Source organism: Heterodontus francisci, chromosome 26, assembly GCF_036365525.1.
Source record: "Heterodontus francisci isolate sHetFra1 chromosome 26, sHetFra1.hap1, whole genome shotgun sequence".
NCBI classification, from domain to species: Eukaryota; Metazoa; Chordata; class Chondrichthyes; order Heterodontiformes; family Heterodontidae; genus Heterodontus; species Heterodontus francisci.
The window spans coordinates 20,591,136-20,613,417 of NC_090396.1; the positions used below are offsets into that span (position 1 = coordinate 20,591,136).

At 44.0% G+C, this 22,282-nt stretch overlaps 1 protein-coding gene across 4 annotated transcripts in view; it reads right to left on the minus strand.

The window, feature by feature from the left end:
- Positions 1-22,282, minus strand: part of LOC137384217 (caskin-2-like) — a 276,988-nt gene that overhangs the window by 33,262 nt on the left and 221,444 nt on the right. For 3 of the 4 annotated variants that reach the window (XM_068057898.1, XM_068057896.1, XM_068057899.1), the window contains exons 10-11: positions 10,291-10,408; positions 7,398-7,607 (exon numbers count right to left, since the gene is read on the minus strand). In XM_068057898.1, coding sequence (XP_067913999.1) covers positions 7,398-7,607; positions 10,291-10,408 — 328 coding nt within the window. The remainder of the gene's footprint in view (positions 1-7,397; positions 7,608-10,290; positions 10,409-22,282) is intronic. The other variant, XM_068057900.1, reaches the window with a different exon arrangement.

Consider the following 22,282-nt stretch of genomic DNA (forward strand, 5'->3'; position numbering starts at 1 on the left):
AACAGCTAAATATGGTACTGACAACCCATCCAACAAGATCGCCTCTGTCTAATACACTCAGAGGATAGAATGAAGCCACAGTGGGAACCATGGTCAGTAGTCCTTTGAACTTTCTGCTCTTGTTCATCCAAATGCCTCACCCTCCATTCTTCTTCCTTCTCCATACATCCTGTGTTGAAATCAAGACACATCTTCGACATCTCACTCAATCTTTCCCAGGACTCCTCCAGCTTTCCTTCCTCCTAACATCTAAATGATTTTACAACTCAAGCTTGGGGGTCTCAGAACCAATATATTTTGCTTCATCTTCTCTCCTACTGTCTACAACAGTGGTGTTCTCCTCAGATTTGGGACTTGGTCCTTTCTTATTATGCTTCTCAATAAGAAAACATCAACGAATATCAAGAGGAACGGATGGGAAACAGGCAAGGATTCCAAAACAGGGATGGTTTTGGTTAATACAGAAGAGGGATGGATCCAAGCTGGATTGACAGACAGGAGCTTGGGTGGATGGAGGTAGCAATTAGAATCAGATTAAATAAATCCCACTCTGAGACACGACATTGGCATTAGGGTTTTTTGGGCGGAGGGTGAGCAGAAGCAAGGAATAAATATTCTTAACATTCAACAGGAAGCAGTGTGTGGAAAGGGGATGCTCATGGTTGCTCTACCACAGGTTGTATGGGACCAGGGATAAGCAGGAGGGCATGGATGATGCTTACCAGAGTCTGGTTGTCTGAGCACCCAGATATCCTCAGCAGAGGTGAAGAGCTGGGCTGTTGGATACATGCGGTCCATGCCTTTCCCTAACATAGATAAGAATAACGGATGGGTCTGCATGATTATAACAATCTAACAGACCAAGAACGATGCAAACCAGAGGCTGTGTCTGTCACTGGAAAGTTGGCCTCCCATTGTTGTAGGGATTGCCAGGAGACCGGACTTCAAGGGTTGCCAGGAGATCCACATCTAACATAAGAGAAATGGGAGTAAACTTGGAACAGGCCATCCAGGATGGCGCCCGAGGCCTGTTACTGTTCCCATGGCAACAAATACAGGCCAACCCGTGCTGCACTGGCTCTATTCTGTTCGACATACTGAGTGTTTGCTTGTTAAACATACTCACTTGAATAAAAGATAAAAGGTCATGGGAGACGCAAAACAGAAACACCGTGAGTCCCAAATATGTTTTCTATTTTTAATTTTCTCTCCTCTCCTGCCTTGATCTGGTTTACAAGCAGCAACTGTCCCCTGACAGCTCTTTGCCATTCTCCACCTCAGATACTGAGAACTGGCTTAAAACATGGAAGACAATCACAACCAATGTCAATTCTACCCTCAGCCAACATTTACACACACATTCACTTTGTAGCGAGGGATACTGAAGTGCATTATTTCCCTTCATTAGCCCAGGGGAACTGAGGTCAATTATTGTGTCCTCGGATCACCTGGATAATTCAATACAGACTGGGAATGAAGCCCGGCACCTGTATGGCTTTGTAACTTCACCTACCCACAGAGTTGCATTACTCTTCTGATTGGAGATAGATGGTAGAATATAATCAAGGTAACCTTAAGAACCGAGAGAATAGATCAAAGAACCATATGAGAGAATATAAAACAGTTCAATAAATTTGAAGCCAACTAAGGAAGCAAAGGCCAAGGGATTGGGTCTAGATGGAGCAGAAATCAGAATCAAGGTTACTTGACTTCTCTCCATGCTACTCATCAGCGAACAATGACGGGCGGCGCAGTGGTTAGCACCGCAGCCTCACAGCTGAGTTTGCAAGTTCTCCCTGTGACCACGTGGGTTTCCGTCGGGTGCTCTGGTTTCCTCCCACAGCCAAAGACATGCAGGTCGATAGGTAAATTGGCCATTGTAAATTGCCCCTACTGTAGGTAGGTGGTAGGAGAATGGTGGGGATGTGGTAGGGAATATGGGATTAATGTAGGATTCGTATAAATGGGTGGTTGTTGGTCGGCACAGACTCGTTGGGCTGAAGGGCCTGTTTCAGTGCTGTATAAAAAAATAAAAAAAATAAATTATCGGCACAAAAGCAAAACCATGCAGATTCTGGAAATCTGAAATAATAGAAAATGCTGGAAACGCTCAGCAGGTCAGGCAGCATCTGTGGAGAGAGAAACAGAGTTAACGTTTCAGGTCGGTGACCAGAACTGGGAACAGTTAGAAATGTAGTAGATTTTAGGCAAGTGAAAGGGGGGAAGGTGGGAAAAAGAACAAAAGGGAAGGTGTGTGATAGGGTGGAAAACAGGAGAGATTAAATAACTAAAGAAAACCCTTTGGCTCTACACCACCAGCTCTTTTGACATTATTGAGGGGTTTTTTGGCACAGCAGGTGGAACAAGATTCTGCTACTTTCTGTCAGTATTGTAAAGTTGGAATTCCAGCTGGATGGAGCGGGTGTATTGCATTGCACATGCAGGAGCAAGAAGGGGAGGGGGGGGGGGGTTGCTGTGTTGGTGATACTCCTGATCGCAGTCGTGCTGCCTGGGAACTCTGCATTCCTCCAACTCTGCCCTCTTGTGATTCCATTAGTCCCTTTGCCCAATCATTGGCTGCCACGCTTTCAGCCGTTTACACTCCACACTCTGCATTTCCCTCCTTAAACCTCTCTGCCTCTCTACTTCTCTCTCGTCCTTAAAGCTCACCTCCGTGACCAAACCTTTCGTCACCTGCCTCATTGCCTCCTTCTTTGGCTCGGAGCTAACTTTTCTCCAAATATGCTCCTGTGATGTGACTTGGACATTTTACTATGTTAAAGGAACTATCATAAACAGCAAATACTTTCATTTATATTGACACAGTATAATGTCCTAAGGTGTTTCACAGGAGTGTAATCAAACTAAATTTGATAGTGAGCCACATAAGGAGTTATTAGGATGGGTGACCAAAAGCTTGCTCAATGAGGTAAGTTTTAAGGAGTGAGGTAAAGGAGGAGAAAGAGGCGGTACATTTAGGGAGGGAATTCCAGAGTTTATGGCCTAATATTATAAATACAAGTTATTGTTGTACACCCATGGGAGAGGAGAGGAGTTGTTAACCCAGGTTCACACTTAAACAGTGCTTAGAAACTGCTTATCAGTAGTTCTGAAAACTGGCTGCTGGCCTGTCACAGTCAGGGTAAAGGCTTGTCACTGGGAGCAGGGATGATGCACAGACCAGGGGCTCACTCCCTCTTTGGGGAAAAAGTGCAGCAAGCTACTGAAAATAGGAAAAAATAATTTGGACTGGATGTGTGTTACGAAAGTGCTTCCTTTTTTGTGAATATTTTTATTTTTTTGAGGACTTGTGTTAATACTGAAAAGATTCCATGGATTTTTTTTTTACCAAGTTCACCGAAAGGACACTTGAGATGTTGTTTGAAAACCACCTGTGCTTTGGGCTCAGTAAACAACAGAACCCTTGGTGACTTGGGAAAAAATGGATATATAGAAGCCACACGTCACCTGTCCTAATATCTCCTTAAGTGGCTCAGTGTCAAATTTCATCTGACAACGCTTCTGTGAAATGCCTTGGGACATTTTGCTGTGTTAAGAGGCGGTATATAAATGAAAGTTGTTGTTGTGATCACTGCTCAGCGTAGCCACCAAAACACGAAACCACTGCAAACAGGCCCATCACTAGAAAAGGCTCGACATTAACAGAAGACTATGATCGACATCGCCTCCAGGTAGCGTACTGAATGAGAAGATTCTGGAATAATTTAAGAAATAGTCACATGCAGTGATGGAGAGACTGCATCGTCTTTCCAGATGGATGTGTTAAGATGGGCTGAATGGCTTTCCTCATCTGGAATTACCTTGTGCTCATATGCTGAATCATACCCCTTCCTACCTATGACCTCACCTCCCCCAGTCTTCCTAACCACCACTTTCTGATGTCTTGGGCAATGGGTAATGAGGGTTGAGCAATGGGTTTGTGGGCAATGAATGTCCTTCTCCAAGGTTTCTCAATGGAGCCTAAAATAAATATGTTTGACACAAGACTCTTAAAGGCTCTTAAAGGGCGGCACAGTGGCGCAGTGGTTAGCACCGCAGCCTCACAGCTCCAGTGACCCGGGTTCAATTCTGGGTACTGCCTGTGTGGAGTTTGCAAGTTCTCCCTGTGTCTGCGTGGGTTTTCTCCGGGTGCTCCGGTTTCCTCCCACAAGCCAAAAGACTTACAGGTTGGTAGGTAAATTGGCCATTATAAATTGACCCTAGTATAGGTATGTGGTAGGGAAATATAGGGACAGGTGGGGATGTGGTAGGAATATGGGATTAGTGTAGGATTAGTATAAATGGGAGGTTGATGGTCGGCACAGACTCGGTGGGCCGAAGGGCCTGTTTCAGTGCTGTATCTCTAAACTAAACTAAAACCACCAAAAAAGTGAGAGCCTTATATCAATCCGTACAGATATTCACCGTTAATATACGGAAACAGAGGGGTGATTTTACAAAATCACGCTCCGGGGTCTGAGCATCACCCACTGGGAGCGTTTTCTGAGAATTAAGGCACTCACCCCTCCCCCTCACCCCATAACTGTATTTCTGTCTATCCATTTTAGTGGATGGAAAGTTGGGACAGGTGAAGGTGCCCAGTATGAGCTCAGGGGGAAGGGCAGCAAAACTTCACGCCAGGTGTGCAACCTCCAAAAGTGACTCCTAGCGTCTTGTGGAATCAGCCTGTCAGTAATTGGACGAACAGAGTGCTTCCCAGTGTCGTTACGGCTGTTTGCTGTACAGATCTGGACCATGGGGGATCAGCAGAGCTCCACACAGCAGGAGCCTCGTGTACAAAAATCAGTGGCAATGACTGCAGCTCCAGTCGTTACGCTGGGCATTCACTAGCTGGGGTGGGTGGGAGAGGCGTCTTGTGTACACAAGGCAAACAACTAAATGCAAATAGCAGACTGTGACAGCACCACCATTAACATTAGTGAAGTGTTATGAGCAATCGTCATGGCGACAGTGAGTGATAGCTCAATAATGTACGAGCTGTTGAATGGTGAAGTCACATGATCTGTATTGGCCGGATCGTGAATTCACCACAAACCTCCAGAACACATAGTGAGAACAGGTTACTGCTGAAGGACATATAACAAACTTACATATAATATTGTGTGCAGTTCATACAATGTACAATCTGTACTTTATATATCAGTGTGTAGATTGGACTGGGATCACTGGCTTCCCTCGCACTGATCCATAATCAATTTGGATAACATTAAAATGAGAGTTAGGATAGCAGGGTCATTTGAGACCTCAGGGGGTGGTTTCCCCTGCCCTATTGCCAATTGCCTCAGGCCCAGGTAAGGGTCCCATGCTCTGGGTTATGAGCCATGGCCAACAGCGGAACCGGCGAATTTTTGGGGATGATGGCAGAAGAGCTCGAACCCCCGGGGACAATGGCTGCTTACCGGTGGAGGATCCACTGGGAAGAGAATGTGTTTCCTTCAAAGAACAGATTAGAAAGGCAATGGGAAACCACCTCATGTACTTTTACCCCTGAGTCATATTGCTCATTTCTCATGGAAGTAGAAACAAAGGGAGGTTCTTCGAAGCAACTGAAGAGGAAAGTGCAGGACAGCAAGCGTGGAGAAATGAGCAGAGAACCTGCCATTGGACAGATCAGCACTACCGTCGCCACTATTAAAATGAGAGGAAACTGTGAGGAGTTTGAGGTCAGTCTCTGGAATTTTGATCGCAAAAGATATTACTTGAGTGCTAGCTGATCCCCCATGATATTACTTGCAAATAATCTGGAACATGATTGTGGAGAGAGTGGAGAAACTGGGACTGTTCGCCATAGAGAAGGTTACGGGGAGATTTAGTGGAGGAATCCAAACATTATGAGGGGTTTTTGAGAGAGTAAATTAGGAGTAACTGTTTCTACCTGCAGGAACATCAGTAACCAGGGAACACAGGTTTAAGTTAATTGGCAAAGGAACTAGGGGAGCAAATATTTTTACACAATAAGTTATGATGATCTGGGTTGAACTTCATGAAAGGGAGGTAGAAACAGATTCAACAGTAACTTTCAAAAGGGAATGAGATAAATACTTAAAAAGGAAAACAAAAATGCAGGGTTACGGGGAAAGAGCAAGAGTGGGACTAATTGGATAGATTTTCAAAGAGAAGGCACAGACATGATGGGCCAAATGGCCTCCTTCTGTGGGGTAAGATTCTTCACATTTATGTTTCAATCTCTGGCATACATTTTCACACCTCAAGGATCAGCCCTTAAACCAAATCCTGAGTTGTCCCTAAACAGTGCTGCCACACCCCAATGGCAAAGCCATGCACCCTCAGTATTGAATAGCTCTTTCAGACAGATAGCCCAGACATGATGGGCTGAATGGCCTCCTTCTGTGCCACAGGCTTCTAGTTGCAGGCTCTGGCCATTAGATGGCGCACTGTAGCGTGTTCCTGAAGTTTCTCTCTTGTCCATTGCCAAACACCTCATTCACCAACTCACCGAGGGCAATACCACAGGAATGTGCCAGCAGCTTTTTGAAAATCTTTTCATCTTATTAATCCATTAATTTGAGTAATAAGGCTGGAAGTAAGATTGCAATGTAAAGAGGATGCAGCAAAAAATAGAGAATTTACAAAAACTTGCCCATAGACTCCATTTTGCTATGAAAATGTCAGAGGCCCGTGTCTTTCTGCGAAGCCTGAAGCATAAATTCACAGGCCTTCCCGGAGCAAGCATTATCAGTTTAACATATTACACAAATTAGCCGGCTCCAACTCGCACAATGCATCCGGGGCCTACAATTCAGACATGCCGTCAGTAAGCACTGCTACTGGTCTTCCGCAATGATGGAAAATGACGGCGGCCTGAAGGCCCAGGGAACTCGCTTCAGAAGCACAGATCAGGAAGTTACTGAGGAGAATCAGGCTAGGATCCGGTTACTCATTGCAGACTGGTGATTGGATTGAGCTGAGGTGCCTAAGATGATTAAAGAATCTGATAGGGTAGAGAGAGAGTAACTATTTTGTCTGGTGGGGGAGTCCAGAACAAGGAGCCGTAACCTTAAAAGCTATGCTGTTTAGGGATAATATCAGGATGCACTTCTTCACACAAAGGATAGTGGAAATCTGGAACTTTCTCCCGTAAAAAGCTGTAGGTACTGGGGCTCATTAGAAAATTTGAAAACTGAATTTGATAGATCTTGTTGAGTAAGGGTATTAAGACTTACAGAACTAAAGCAGATGTTAAGATACAGATCAGCCATAACCTAATTGGATAGCAGAATAGTCTTGATGGGCTGAATGGCCACCTCCTGTTCCTAGGTTCCTTCCTACGTTTGTACGAACAGAAAGTTCTTCTGAAGACAATTTGAGAACATAAAATCACACGGTCCCTCGTATTGGCTTGAACCCCGGTTTACCTGCGGAGGTTTCACTATTCTCCACGTTGTGATTGTTCCGGCTGAAGCCAGGATGGTTGAAGGTGCGATGGGTGGGCAGCGTCTGCGAGTACATCTGTTGGTAGAGCTGGTAAGCATCGTCTGTTTGTGAGCTGGTCAAGGTACTCTGGTGAGTCTTGGGGAACCCCTGGCGTTGATGGGGAGGCACCGAGGCGTGGCGAGTGAGGGTGGCTATGGACAAAGAATGTACAAGCCAATCAGGCCTTTTATACTTTACTCAACTCTCCACGGTGTCAGTCTGACGACACTCTATAATATCGTCACTTTGCCAATTTTCTCCTATCCCCTCCTGAAGACCAATGGCCTTGCTCGGGTATGGTTCCATGGGTGCTGGACATGTTCCTCACCCGAGTGGCCACTCTCCATGCAAGTGTTGGCAGGCTACTCAACTATGAAGAGCATCACAGCTGAGCCCAGACCCAAGCCTCTCCCACAACCACATGGGTGCATGTTGTAGCAGGAATGATCCAAAGCAGGAACCCAGAGACACTGAGGCCAACTGTAGTACGCAAATAGTTTCCCCTTCCAAGATCAGCTAACTTACCACAGAATGCGAATCAACCCTGGGGCACATTGGTTGTGTGGCTTAGTTACCGAGCCCCTTTTAAAACCTTCCTTAGTGCTGTCATGAGGAAGGTTAGTGGGGTCTAAGAGACAATTAGCGAGCTGAAAATTTCCTGTACACTTATTAAAGCTTGTGACCTGAGCTAATTCATCTGCCTATTCAACTATACTGTCCTTCATCAATGTTTACCCTGCACTTTACAAATGAAACTATTTTGGGAGTTTTGCAAAGGATACCATGTTTTTTCTTCTTTCCTCCTGTTCCCCCCCTTTGCTGCCTCTATACTTCCTTATAATCCATTACATCTGTAATATCTTCCAGTTTTGGTAAAAGCTTATTGACTTGAAATGTTAATTCTGTTTCTCTCTCCACAGATACTGCCTGGCCTGCCAAGTATTTCCAACATTTCATTTTCCCATTTCAGATTTCCAGTGTCCGCAGTATTTTGCTTTTGCCCTATAACAATATACTTGGCTTAGATATTCCTTCCCCTTTAAGAACTCTGGGATCGCCCAGATAAAGCAACGTGGCCTCTTCAAGACCTGTAAATTCCTAAAAAACAACCTGAAATTAAAGACACATCGCTGAAAAAGTAGAACTTTACTCTTAGTGGCAGAGCAAGGAGGGGATGGGTTGGATGGAAAATCAAAGATATTCCCGCCTTATCCTCCCTCTTCTCAGTTCATTTTCTCAGGGACATGTAATCACCAAATTTACATTTCATGGCTTTAATGTTGTGAGGAGAACCTCATTCCCCAGATGCAAGGCCCAGAGCCTTTGTGTCCAGGGAAATATTCACCTCTGTTTTCATGCCTGACTGGATATGTAAACATTTTCAAATCTGCAAGAGGCACTCCATTCCTCTGCTCCACAATGCTCCTTCCCCCATGTAATCTCATTACTTTTGTTAGTGACCTGCTGTGAATAAAAGGCTCCGTTACTTCACATGGGCCACAGGCAGACCAGTGTCCTTTTCACTGAAGAGCACGGTCCATTGACCCCAGAGTACAGTTCCCTTGGAAGTATTGTCTATGCTGAGCACTTTTTAATCAGTGCCTGTCAGTGTGGGAACTTCATCTGCTTCGTGACCAGACCTTTGAAGTGAGCTAAATTGTTCCATGCATCAGTGGCTTTAACTAGCATCCAGTCCCTTGGCCAGGGTCCAACAAGGCCTTGGCCTGTTTGTCTAGTGAAGATATGTTACATTTATTTCATCGTGTCCTATTCCCTTTTTTTTTTAAAAGATATTTTTCAGCACCTCCTCATCATTTCCATTTTAGATCCTCAACAACTGTGACTCATTAACTGAGTAGGTGACCAAGGCTCCTGCTATTCCTACTCTGTAAATCTGCAGCACCGGTTGATGCACCTTCCAATTGTGTGAATGCTGCCTTCCCCACTCCTGTTCACACCCTTTGTGTAGTATCCCAAAGGACCAACCCCCTTACCATTCATTCCTGTATAAAATCCCAATGCGGAGGGTGAGGGTGGGGAGGGTGAGGGTGGAGGTGGGGGAGCGGAGGGTGAGGGTGGGGAGGGTGAGGGTGAGGGTGGATGTGGGGAGGGGAGGGTGAGGGTGTGGATGTGGGGAGGGTTGGGGGGAGGGGGAGGGTAGGGGTGGGGGTGAGGGTGGGGGAGGGTGGGGGTGAGGGTAGGGGTGGGGGTGGGGGTTGGGGAGGGTGGGGGTGAGGGGGAGGGTGGGGAGGGTGGGGGTGAGGGAGGGTGAGGGTGGGGGTGAGGGTAGGGGTGGGGGTGGGGGTTGGGGAGGGTGGGGAGGGTGGGGGTGAGGGTGAGAGTGGGGAGGGTGGGGGTGGGGGTACTAAGATACCTGAAACTTCTGAATCAGCTTTTCAACAAATGAAAATTGCAAGACAAAATCTTTCCTTCAAACACACTGGAACAATACTGTACCACACTGCGGTGAGGAGGACCAACACAAGCCCACGAATTGAGCATGAAAGCCTGACGTGACATCCTTTTATATAAAAACATGTTTCTCACCTACTCACCTTTACATTCCCAGTTGTGTCTTCGGGAACATAAGACCAGGACGAGGCCATTCAGCCCCTCAAGTCTGTTCCACCATTCAATTAGATCAAGACTGATCTGTATCTCAACCTCATTTACCCACATCGCTTCTATATCCCTTGATACCCTAACCTAACAGAAAGCTATTGCTCTTGGTCTGGAAAACACTAATTGACCCTCAGTATCCACAATTTTGGGGTAAGAGTTCCCTATTTCAATTACTCTTTGGGCGAAGATCACCCACCAGAACAGCCCACTGACCTGATCTCCTGCTGATCACCTCTACTATGGATGGGGGGAAGTAGCCAACACGGTCCGTGCCCTTCTGGCTGTCGTGAATGTGGCCCTTCCAGCGCCCGTCAGCATGCTGCTCCAGGACCTGTCACAGGGAGATAGCAACAGACTGAGTTACCAAACATTCAGACATACATGGACAAATCATAAAGTCAATAGAATCTAACAGCTCTTACTGTACAGAAGGATCTGGGGATACAGCAGAATAACAGCTTGGAAGTGTAATCATCAAACTACAGTATGCAGGATCTGCGACTATATATATTATCTGTTGTATACATATGGGCTGGTGTTCCCTATGGTATGCACTGGGTCTGCTATTCTCTGTAACATAAACAGGTTCTGCTAGCACCTGTAATATTCACAGGTTCTGATATTTCCAGCAATATATGCAGGTGGTTTCCATAATATATAATATACATCAGGTGCTGCTGTTCTCTACAGTATACAGAGGAGACTGCTATTCTCTAGAATATGCACACAGGCTGCTATTCTCTGTAACATGCACAGGGACTGCTATTCCCAATAATATACAGAGGGGCTGCTATTCCCTTTAATATACACAGGGTCTGCTATTCCCTATAATATTCACATGAACTGCTATTTCCTATAATATACACAGGGGCTGCTGTTCCCTATAATATTCACAGGAACTGCTATTCCCTATAATATACAGAGGGGCTGCTATTCCCTTTAATATACACAGGGTCTGCTAATCCCTATAATATTCACAGGAACTGCTATTCCCTATAGTATACAGAGGGGCTGCTATTTCCTTTAATATACACAGGGTCTGCTATTCCCTATAATATTCACAGAGGCTGCTATTCCTTTTAATATACACAGGGGCTGCTATTCCCTATAATATTCACAGGGGCAGCTATTCCCTTTAATATACACAGAGGCTGCTATTCCCTTTAATATACACAGAGGCTGCTATTCCCTGTAATATGCACAGGGGCTGCTATTCCCTATGATATTCACAGGAACTGCTATTCCCGATAATATACACAGGGGCTGCTGTTCCCTATAATATTCACAGGAACTGCTGTTCCCTATAATATATACAGGGGCTGCTATTCCCTTTAACATACACAGGGGCTGCTATTCCCTATAATATTCACAGGAAGTGCTATTCCCTATAATATACACAGGGGCTGCTGTTCCCGACAATATATACAGGGACTGCTATTCCCTTTAACATACACAGGGGCTGCCATTCCCTATAATATTCACAGGAACTGCTTTTCCCCATAATATGCACAGGGGCTGCTATTCCCAATAATACTCACAGGAACTGCTATTCCCGTAATATACACAGGAACTGCTATTCCCTATAATATACACAGGGGCTGCTGTTCCCTATAATATCCAAAGGGGCTGCTGTTCCCTATAATATCCAAAGGGGCTGCTGTTCCCTATAATATCCACAGGGGCTGCTGTTCCCTATAATATATACAGGGGCTGCTGTTCCCTTTAACATACACAGGGGCTGCTATTCCCTATAATATTCACAGGAACTGCTATTCCCGAAAATAGACACAGGGGCTGCTATTCCCTATAATATTCACAGGGGCTGCTATTCCCTATAATATACACAGGGGGTGCAGTTCCCTTTAATATTCACAGGTACTGCTGTTCCCTATAATGTCCACAGGTACTGCTGTTCCCTATAATATATACAAGGGCTGCTATTCCCTTTAACATACACAGGGGCTGCTATTCCCTTTAACATACACAGGGGCTGCTATTCCCAATAATATTCACAGGAACTGCTATTCCCGAAAATATACACAGGGGCTGCTATTCCCTATAATATTCACAGGGGCTGCTATTCCCTATAATATACACTGGGGCTGCTGTTCCCTTCAATATTCACAGGTACTGCTGTTCCCTATAATATTCACAGGAACTGCTATTCCCTATAATATTAACAGGAACTGCTATTCCCTATAATATTCACAGGAACTGCTATTCCCTATAATATACACAGGGGCTGCTATCCCCTATAATATTCACAGGAACTGCTGTTCCCTATAATATGCACAGGGGGTGCTGTTCCTTTTAATATACACAGGGGCTGCGATTCCCGAGAATATTCACAGGAACTGCTATTCCCTATAATATACACATGGGCTGCTATTCCCTAGAATATTCACAGGAACTGCTATTCCCTATAATATACACATGGGGTGCTGTTCCCTATAATAATCACAGGGGCTGCTCTTCCCTAAAATATTCACAGGAACTGCTGTTCCCTATAATATACACTGGGGCTGCTGTTCCCTATAATATTCACAGGGGCTGCTATTCCCTATAATATTCACAGGAACTGCTGTTCCCTGTAATATACACTGGGGCTGCTGTTCCCTATAATATTCACCGGAACTGCTATTCCCGATAATATACACAGGGGGTGCTGTTCCCTATAAAATTCACAGGGGCTGCTATTCCCTATAATATTCACAGGAACTGCTGTTCCCGAAAATATACACAGGAGCTGCTATTCCCTATAATATTCACAGGAACTACTATTCCCTATAATATACACAGGGGCTGTGTTCCCTATAATATACACAGGAGCTGCTATTCCCTATAATACTCACAGGAACTGCTATTCCCTATAATATTCACAGGAACTGCTGTTCCCTATAATATACACTGGGGCTGCTATTCCCTATAATATTCACAGGAACTGCTATTCCCTATAATATACACAGGGGCTGCTATTCCCTATAACATTCACAGGAACTGCTGTTCCCTATAATCTCCACAGGAGCTGCTGTTCCCTATAATATTCACAGGAACTGCTATTCCCTATAATATACACAGGGGCTGCTGTTCCCTATAATATTCACAGGAACTGCTGTTCCCTGCAACATTCACAGGAACTGCATTTCCCTTTAACATACACAGGGGCTGCTATTCCCTTTAACATACAAAGGGGCTGTTATTCCCTTTAACATACACAGGGGCTGCTATTCCCTTTAACATTCACAGGAACTGCTTTTCCCTGTAACAAACACAGGGGCTGCTGTTCCCTATAATATTCACAGGAACTGCTGTTCCCTATAATATACACAGGGGCTGCTATTGCCTTGAACATACACAGGGGCTGCTGTTCCCTATAATATTCACAGGAACTGCTGTTCCCTATAATATACACTGGGGCTGCTGTTCCCGATAATATACACAGGAACTGCTGTTCCCCAAAATATACACAGGAGCTGCTGTTCCCTATAATATTCACAGGAACTGCTGTTCCCTGTAACATTCACAGGAACTGCTGTTCCCTATAATATACACTGAGGCTGCTATTCCCTATAATATACACTGGGGCTGCTGTTCCCTTCAATATTCACAGGTACTGCTGTTCCCTATAATCTTCACTGGGGCTGCTGTTCCCTATAATATTCACAGGAACTGCTATTCCCTATAATATACACAGGGGGTGCAGTTCCCTTCAATATTCGCAGGAACTGCTATTCCCTATAATATACACAGGGGGTGCTGTTCCCTATAATATTCACAGGAACTGCTATTCCCTATAATATACACAGGGGTTGCTGTTCCCTATAATATTCACAGGGGCTGCGATTCCCTAGAATATTCACAGGTACTGCTGTTCCCTATAATATACACTGGGGCTGCTGTTCCCTATAATATACACTGGGGCTGCTGTTCCCTATAATATTCACAGGAACTGCTATTCCCTATAATATACACAGGGGCTGCTGTTCCCTATAATATTCACAGGAACTGCTATTCCCTATAATATACACAGGAGGTGCTGTTCCCTATAATATACACAGGGGCTGCGATTCCCTAGAATATTCACAGGAACTGCTATTCCCTATAATATACACAGGGGCTGCTATCCCCTATAATATTCACAGGAACTGCTGTTCCCTATAATATACACTGGGGCTGCTATTCCCTATAATATTCACAGGAACTGCTGTTCCCTGTAATATACACTGGGGCTGCTGTTCCCTATAATATTCACAGGAACTGCTATTCCCGATAATATACACAGGGGGTGCTGTTCCCTATAATATTCACAGGGGCTGCTATTCCCTATAATATTCACAGGAACTGCTGTTCCCGAAAATATACACAGGAGCTGCTATTCCCTATAATATTCACAGGAACTACTATTCCCTATAATATACATAGGGGCTGTGTTCCCTATAATATACACAGGAGCTGCTATTCCCTATAATATTCACAGGAACTGCTGTTCCCTATAATATACACTGGGGCAGCTATTTCCTATAATATTCACAGGGGCTGCTGTTCCCTATAATATTCACAGGAACTGCTATTTCCTATAATATACACAGGGGGTGCTGTTCCCTATAATATTCACAGGGGCTGCTATTCCCTACAATATTCACAGGAACTGCTGTTCCCGAAAATATACACAGGAGCTGCTATTCCCTATAATATTCACAGGAACTACTATTCCCTATAATATTCACAGGGGCTGCTGTTCCCTATAATATTCACAGGAACTGCTATTCCCTATAATATACACAGGGGGTTCTGTTCCCTATAATATTCACAGGGGCTGCTATTCCCTATAATATACACAGGGGCTGCTGTTCCCTACAATATTCACAGGAACTGCTGTTCCCGCTAACATTCACAGGAACTGCTGTTCCCGCTAACATTCACAGGAACTGCTGTTCCCGATAATATACACAGGGGCTGCTATTCCCTATAACATTCACAGGAACTGCTGTTCCCTATAATCTACACAGGAGCTGCTGTTCCCTATAATATTCACAGGAACTGCTATTCCCTATAATATACACAGGGGCTGCTGTTCCCTATAATATTCACAGGAACTGCTGTTCCCTGCAACATTCACAGGAACTGCATTTCCCTTTAACATACACAGGGGCTGCTATTCCCTTTAACATGCAAAGGGGCTGTTATTCCCTTTAACATACACAGGGGCTGCTGTTCCCTTTAACATTCACAGGAACTGCTTTTCCCTGTAACAAACACAGGGGCTGCTGTTCCCTATAATATTCACAGGAACTGCTGTTCCCTATAATATACACAAGGGCTGCTATTGCCTTGAACATACACAGGGGCTGCTGTTCCCTATAATATACACAGGGGCTGCTTTTCCCTTTACCATACACAGGGGCTGCTATTCCCCATAATATTCACAGGAACTGCTGTTCCCTATAATATACACTGGGGCTGCTGTTCCCTATAATATTCACAGGAACTGCTATTCCCGATAATATACACAGGGGGTGCTGTTCCCTATAATATTCACAGGAGCTGCTATTCCCGATAATATTCACAGGAACTGCTGTTCCCTATAATATACACAGGGGCTGCTATTCCCTATAATATTCATAGGAACTGCTGTTCCATATAATAGACACTGGGGCTGCTGTTCCCTTTAATATTCACAGGAACTGCTATTCCCTATAATATACACAGGGGCTGCTATTCCCCATAATATTCACAGGAACTGCTGTTCCCTATAATATACACAGAGGCTGCTGTTCCCTATAATATTCACAGGAACTGCTGTTCCCTGTAACATTCACAGGAACTGCTGTTCCCGATAATATACACAGGGGCTGCTATTCCCTATAACATTCACAGGAACTGCTGTTCCCTTTAACATACACAGGGGCTGCTATTCCCTTGAAAATGCACAGGGGCTGCTATTCCCTTTAACATGCACAGGGGCTGCTTTTCCCTTTAACATACACAGGGGCTGCTATTCCCTTTAACATACACAGGGGCTTCTATTCCCTTTAACATACACAAGGGCTGCTGTTCCCTATAATATACACAGGGGCTGCTTTTCCCTATAATATTCACAGGAACTGTTGTTCCCCATAATATACACAGGGGCTGCTATTGCCTTTAACATACACAGGGGCTGCTGTTCCCTATAATATACACAGGGGCTGCTTTTCCCTTCAACATACACAGGGGCTGCTATTCCCTGTAATATTCACAGGAACTGCTATTCCCTATAATATTCACAGGAACTGCTATTCCCTATAATATACACAGGGGCTGCTATTCCCTATAATATTCACACAGGCTGCTATTCCCTATAATATTCACAGGAACTGCTGTTCCCTATAATATACACAGGGGCTGCGATTCCCTAGAATCTTCACAGGTACTGCTGTTCCCTATAATATACACGGGGGCTGCTGTTCCCTATAATATTCACAGGAACTGCTATTCCCTATAATATACACAGGGGGTGCTGTTCCCTATAATATTCACAGGAACTGCTATTCCCTATAATATACACAGAAGGTGCTGTTCCCTATAATATTCACAGGGGCTGCTATTCCCTATAATATACACAGGGGCTGCTATTCCCTAGAATATTCACAGGAACTGCTATTCCCTATAATATACATAGGGGCTGCTATTCCCTATAATATTCACAGGAACAGCTGTTCCCTATAATATACACTGGGGCTCATGTTCCCGAAAATATTCACAGGAACTGCTATTCCCTATAATATACACAGGGGGTGCTGTTCCCTATAATATTCACAGGAACTGCTATTCCTGATAATATACACAGGGGGTGCTGTTCCCTATAATATTCACAGGGGCTGCTATTCCCTATAATATACACAGGGGGTGCTGTTGCCTAAAATATTCACAGGAACTGCTGTTCCCCATAATATACACTGGGGCTGCTGTCCCTTTAATATTCACAGGAACTACTATTCCCTATAATATACACAGGGGCTGTGTTCCCTATAATATACACAGGAGCTGCTATTCCCTATAATATTCACAGGAACTGCTATTCCCTATAATATACACATGGGCTGCTATTCCCTACAATATACACTGGGGCTGCTGTTCCCTGTAATATTCACAGGGGCTACTATTCCCCATAATATTCACAGGAACTGCTGTTCCCTATAATATTCACAGGAACTGCTATTCCCTATAATCTACACAGGGGCTGTGTTCCCTATAATATACACAGTAGCTGCTATTCCCTATAATATTCACAGGAACTGCTGTTCCCAATAATATTCACAGGAACTGCTGTTCCCTACAATATACACTGGGGCTGCTGTTCCCTGTAATATTCACAGGGGCTACTATTCCCTATAATATTCACAGGAACTGCTGTTCCCTATAATTTTCACTGGGGCTGCTGTTCCCTTTAATATTCACAGGAACTGCTATTCCCTATAATCTACACAGGGGGTGCTGTTCCCTATAATAATCACGGGGGCTGCTATTCCCTATAATATTCACAGGTACTGCTGTTCCCTACAATATACTCTGGGGCTGCTGTTCCCTATAATATTCACAGGGGCTACTATTCCCTATAATATTCACAGGAACTGCTGTTCCCTATAATATACACTGGGGCTGCTGTTCCCTATAATATTGACAGGAACTGCTATTCCCTATAATATACACAGGGGGTGCTGTTCCCTATAATATTCACAGGAACTGCTATTCCCTATAATATACACAGGGGGTGCTGTTCCCTATAATATTCACAGGGGCTGCTATTCCCTATAATATACACAGGGGCTGCTGTTCCCTATAATATTCACAGGGGCTGCTATTCCCTATAATATTCACAGGAACTGCTGTTCCCTATAATATTCACAGGGGCTGCTATTCCCTATAATATTCACAGGAACTGCTATTCCCGAAAATATACACAGGGGCTGCTATTCCCTATAATATTCACAGGAACTACTATTCCTTATAATATACACAGGGGCTGCGTTCCCTATAATATACACAGGAGCTGCTATTCCCTACAATATACACTGGGGCTGCTGTTCCCTGTAATATTCACAGGGGCTAATATTCCCTATAATATTCACAGGAACTGCTATTCCCTATAACATTCACAGGAACTGCTGTTCCCTACAATATACACTGGGGCTGCTGTTCCCTGTAATATTCACAGGGGCTACTATTCCCTATAATATTCACAGGAACTGCTGTTCCCTATAATATTCACAGGAACTGCTATTGCCGAAAATATACACAGGGGCTGCTATTCCCTATAGTATTCACAGGAACTACTATTCCCTATAATATACACAGGGGCTGTGTTCCCTATAATATACACAGGAACTGCTGTTCCCAATAATATACACAGGGGGTGCTGTTCCCTGTAATATTCACAGGGGCTACTATTCCCTATAATATTCACAGGAACTGCTGTTCCCTATAATATTCACAGGAACTGCTGTTCCCTTTAATATTCACAGGAACTGCTATTCCCTATAATATACACAGGGGGTGCTGTTCCCTATAATAATCACAGGGGCTGCTATTCCCTATAATATTCACAGGAACTGCTGTTCCCTGTAATATTCACAGGGGCTACTATTCCCTATAATATTCACAGGAACTGCTGTTCCCTATAATATACACTGGGGCTGCTATTCCCTATAATATTCACAGGAACTGCTGTTCCCTACAATATACACTGGGGCTGCTGTTCCCTATAATATTCACAGGGGCTACTATTCCCTATAATATTCACAGGAACTGCTGTTCCCTATAATATACACTGGGGCTGCTATTCCCTATAATATTCACAGGAACTGCTGTTCCCTACAATATACACTGGGGCTGCTGTTCCCTATAATATTCACAGGGGCTACTATTCCCTATAATATTCACAGGAACTGCTGTTCCCTATAATATACACTGGGGCTGCTGTTCCCTTTAATATTCACAGGAACTGCTATTCCCTATAATATATACAGGGGGTGCTGTTCCCTATAATATACACAGGGGCTGCTATTCCCTATAATATTCACAGGAACTGCTATTCCCGAAAATATACACAGGGGCTGATATTCCCTATAATCTTCACAGGAACTACTATTCCCTATAATATACACAGGGGCTGTGATCCCTATTATATACACCGGAGCTGCTGTTCCCCATAATATACACAGGGGCTGCGATTCCCTAGAATATTCACAGGAACTGCTGTTCCCTATAATATACACAGGAGCTGCTGTTCCCTATAGTATTCACAGGAACTGCTGTTCCCTGTAACATTCACAGGAACTGCATTTCCCTTTACCATACACAGGGGCTGCTATTCCCTATAATATACACAGGGGCTGCTTTTCCCTATAATATTCACAGGAACTGTTGTTCCCCATAATATACACAGGGGCTGCTATTGCCTTTAACATACACAGGGGCTGCTGTTCCCTATAATATACACAGGGGCTGCTTTTCGTTTTAACATACACTGGGGCTGCTATTCCCTGTAATATTCACAGGAACTGCTATTCCCTATAATATACACAGGGGCTGATATTCCCTATAATATACACAGGGGCTGCTATTCCCTATAATATTCACACAGGCTGCTATTCCCTATAATATACACAGGGGCTGCGATTCCCTAGAATCTTCACAGGTACTGCTGTTCCCTATAATATACACTGGGGCTGCTGTTCCCTATAATATTCACAGGAACTGCTATTCCCTATAACATTCACAGGAACTGCTGTTCCCTACAATATACACTGGGGCTGCTGTTCCCTGTAATATTCACAGGGGCTACTATTCCCTATAATATTCACAGGAACTGCTGTTCCCTATAATATTCACAGGAACTGCTATTGCCGAAAATATACACAGGGGCTGCTATTCCCTATAATATTCACAGGAACTACTATTCCCTATAATATACACAGGGGCTGTGTTCCCTATAATATACACAGGAACTGCTGTTCCCAATAATATACACAGGGGGTGCTGTTCCCTGTATTATTCACAGGGGCTACTATTCCCTATAATATTCACAGGAACTGCTGTTCCCTATAATATACACAGGGGGTGCTGTTCCCTATAATAATCACAGGGGCTGCTATTCCCTATAATATTCACAGGAACTGCTGTTCCCTGTAATATTCACAGGGGCTACTATTCCCTATAATATTCACAGGAACTGCTGTTCCCTATAATATACACTGGGGCTGCTATTCCCTATAATATTCACAGGAACTGCTGTTCCCTACAATATACACTGGGGCTGCTGTTCCCTATAATATTCACAGGGGCTACTATTCCCTATAATATTCACAGGAACTGCTGTTCCCTATAATATACACTGGGGCTGCTGTTCCCTTTAATATTCACAGGAACTGCTATTCCCTATAATATACACAGGGGGTGCTGTTCCCTATAATATACACAGGGGCTGCTATTCCCTATAATATTCACAGGAACTGCTATTCCCGAAAATATACACAGGGGCTGATATTCCCTATAATCTTCACAGGAACTACTATTCCCGAAAATATACACAGGGGCTGATATTCCCTATAATCTTCACAGGAACTACTATTCCCTATAATATACACAGGGGCTGTGATCCCTATTATATACACTGGGGCTGCTGTTCCCCATAATATACACAGGGGCTGCGATTCCCTAGAATATTCACAGGAACTGCTGTTCCCTATAATATACACAGGAGCTGCTGTTCCCTATAGTATTCACAGGAACTGCTGTTCCCTGTAACATTCACAGGAACTGCATTTCCCTTTACCATACACAGGGGCTGCTATTCCCTATAATATACACAGGGGCTGCTTTTCCCTATAATATTCACAGGAACTGTTGTTCCCCATAATATACACAGGGGCTGCTATTGCCTTTAACATACACAGGGGCTGCTGTTCCCTATAATATACACAGGAGCTGCTTTTCGTTTTAACATACACAGGGGCTGCTATTCCCTGTAATATTCACAGGAACTGCTATTCCCTATAATATACACAGGGGCTGATATTCCCTATAATATACACAGGGGCTGCTATTCCCTATAATATTCACACAGGCTGCTATTCCCTATAATATACACAGGGGCTGCGATTCCCTAGAATCTTCACAGGTACTGCTGTTCCCTATAATATACACTGGGGCTGCTGTTCCCTATAATATTCACAGGAACTGCTATTCCCTATAATACACACAGGGGGTGTTGTTCCCTATAATATTCACAGGAACTGCTATTCCCTATAATATACACAGAAGGTGCTGTTCCCTATAATATTCACAGGGGCTGCTATTCCCTATAATATACACAGGGGCTGCTATTCCCTAGAATATTCACAGGAACTGCTATTCCCCATAATATACACAGGGGCTGCTATTCCCTATAATATTCACAGGAACTGCTATTCCCCATAATATACACAGGGGCTGCTATTCCCTATAATATTCACAGGAAAAGCTGTTCCCTATAATATTCACAGGAACTGCTATTCCCTATAATATACACAGGGGGTGCTGTTCCCTATAATATTCACAGGAACTGCTATTCCCTATAATATACACAGGGGGTGCTGTTCCCTATAATATTCACAGGGGCTGCTATTCCCTATAATATACACAGGGGGTGCTGTTGCCTAAAATATTCACAGGAACTGCTGTTCCCTATAATATACACTGGGGCTGCTGTTCCCTTTAATATTCACAGGAACTACTATTCCCTAAAAAATACACAGGGGCTGTGTTCCCTATCATATACACTGGAGCTGCTATTCCCTATAATATTCACAGGAACTGCTGTTCCCAATAATATACACAGGGGGTGCTGTTCCCTTAATAATCACAGGAACTGCTATTCCCTATAATATACACATGGGCTGCTATTCCCTGGAATATTCACAGGAACTGCTATTCCCTGCAATATTCACAGGAACTGCTGTTCCCGAAAATATACACAGGGGCTCCTATTCCCTATAATATTCACAGGAACTACTATTCCCTATAATATACACAGGGGCTGTGTTCCCGATAATATACACAGGAGCTGCTATTCCGTATAATATTCACAGGAACTGCTATTCCGTATAATATACAGAGGGGGTGCTGTTCCCTTAATATTCACAGGAACTGCTATTCCCTATAATATTCACAGGAACTGCTGTTC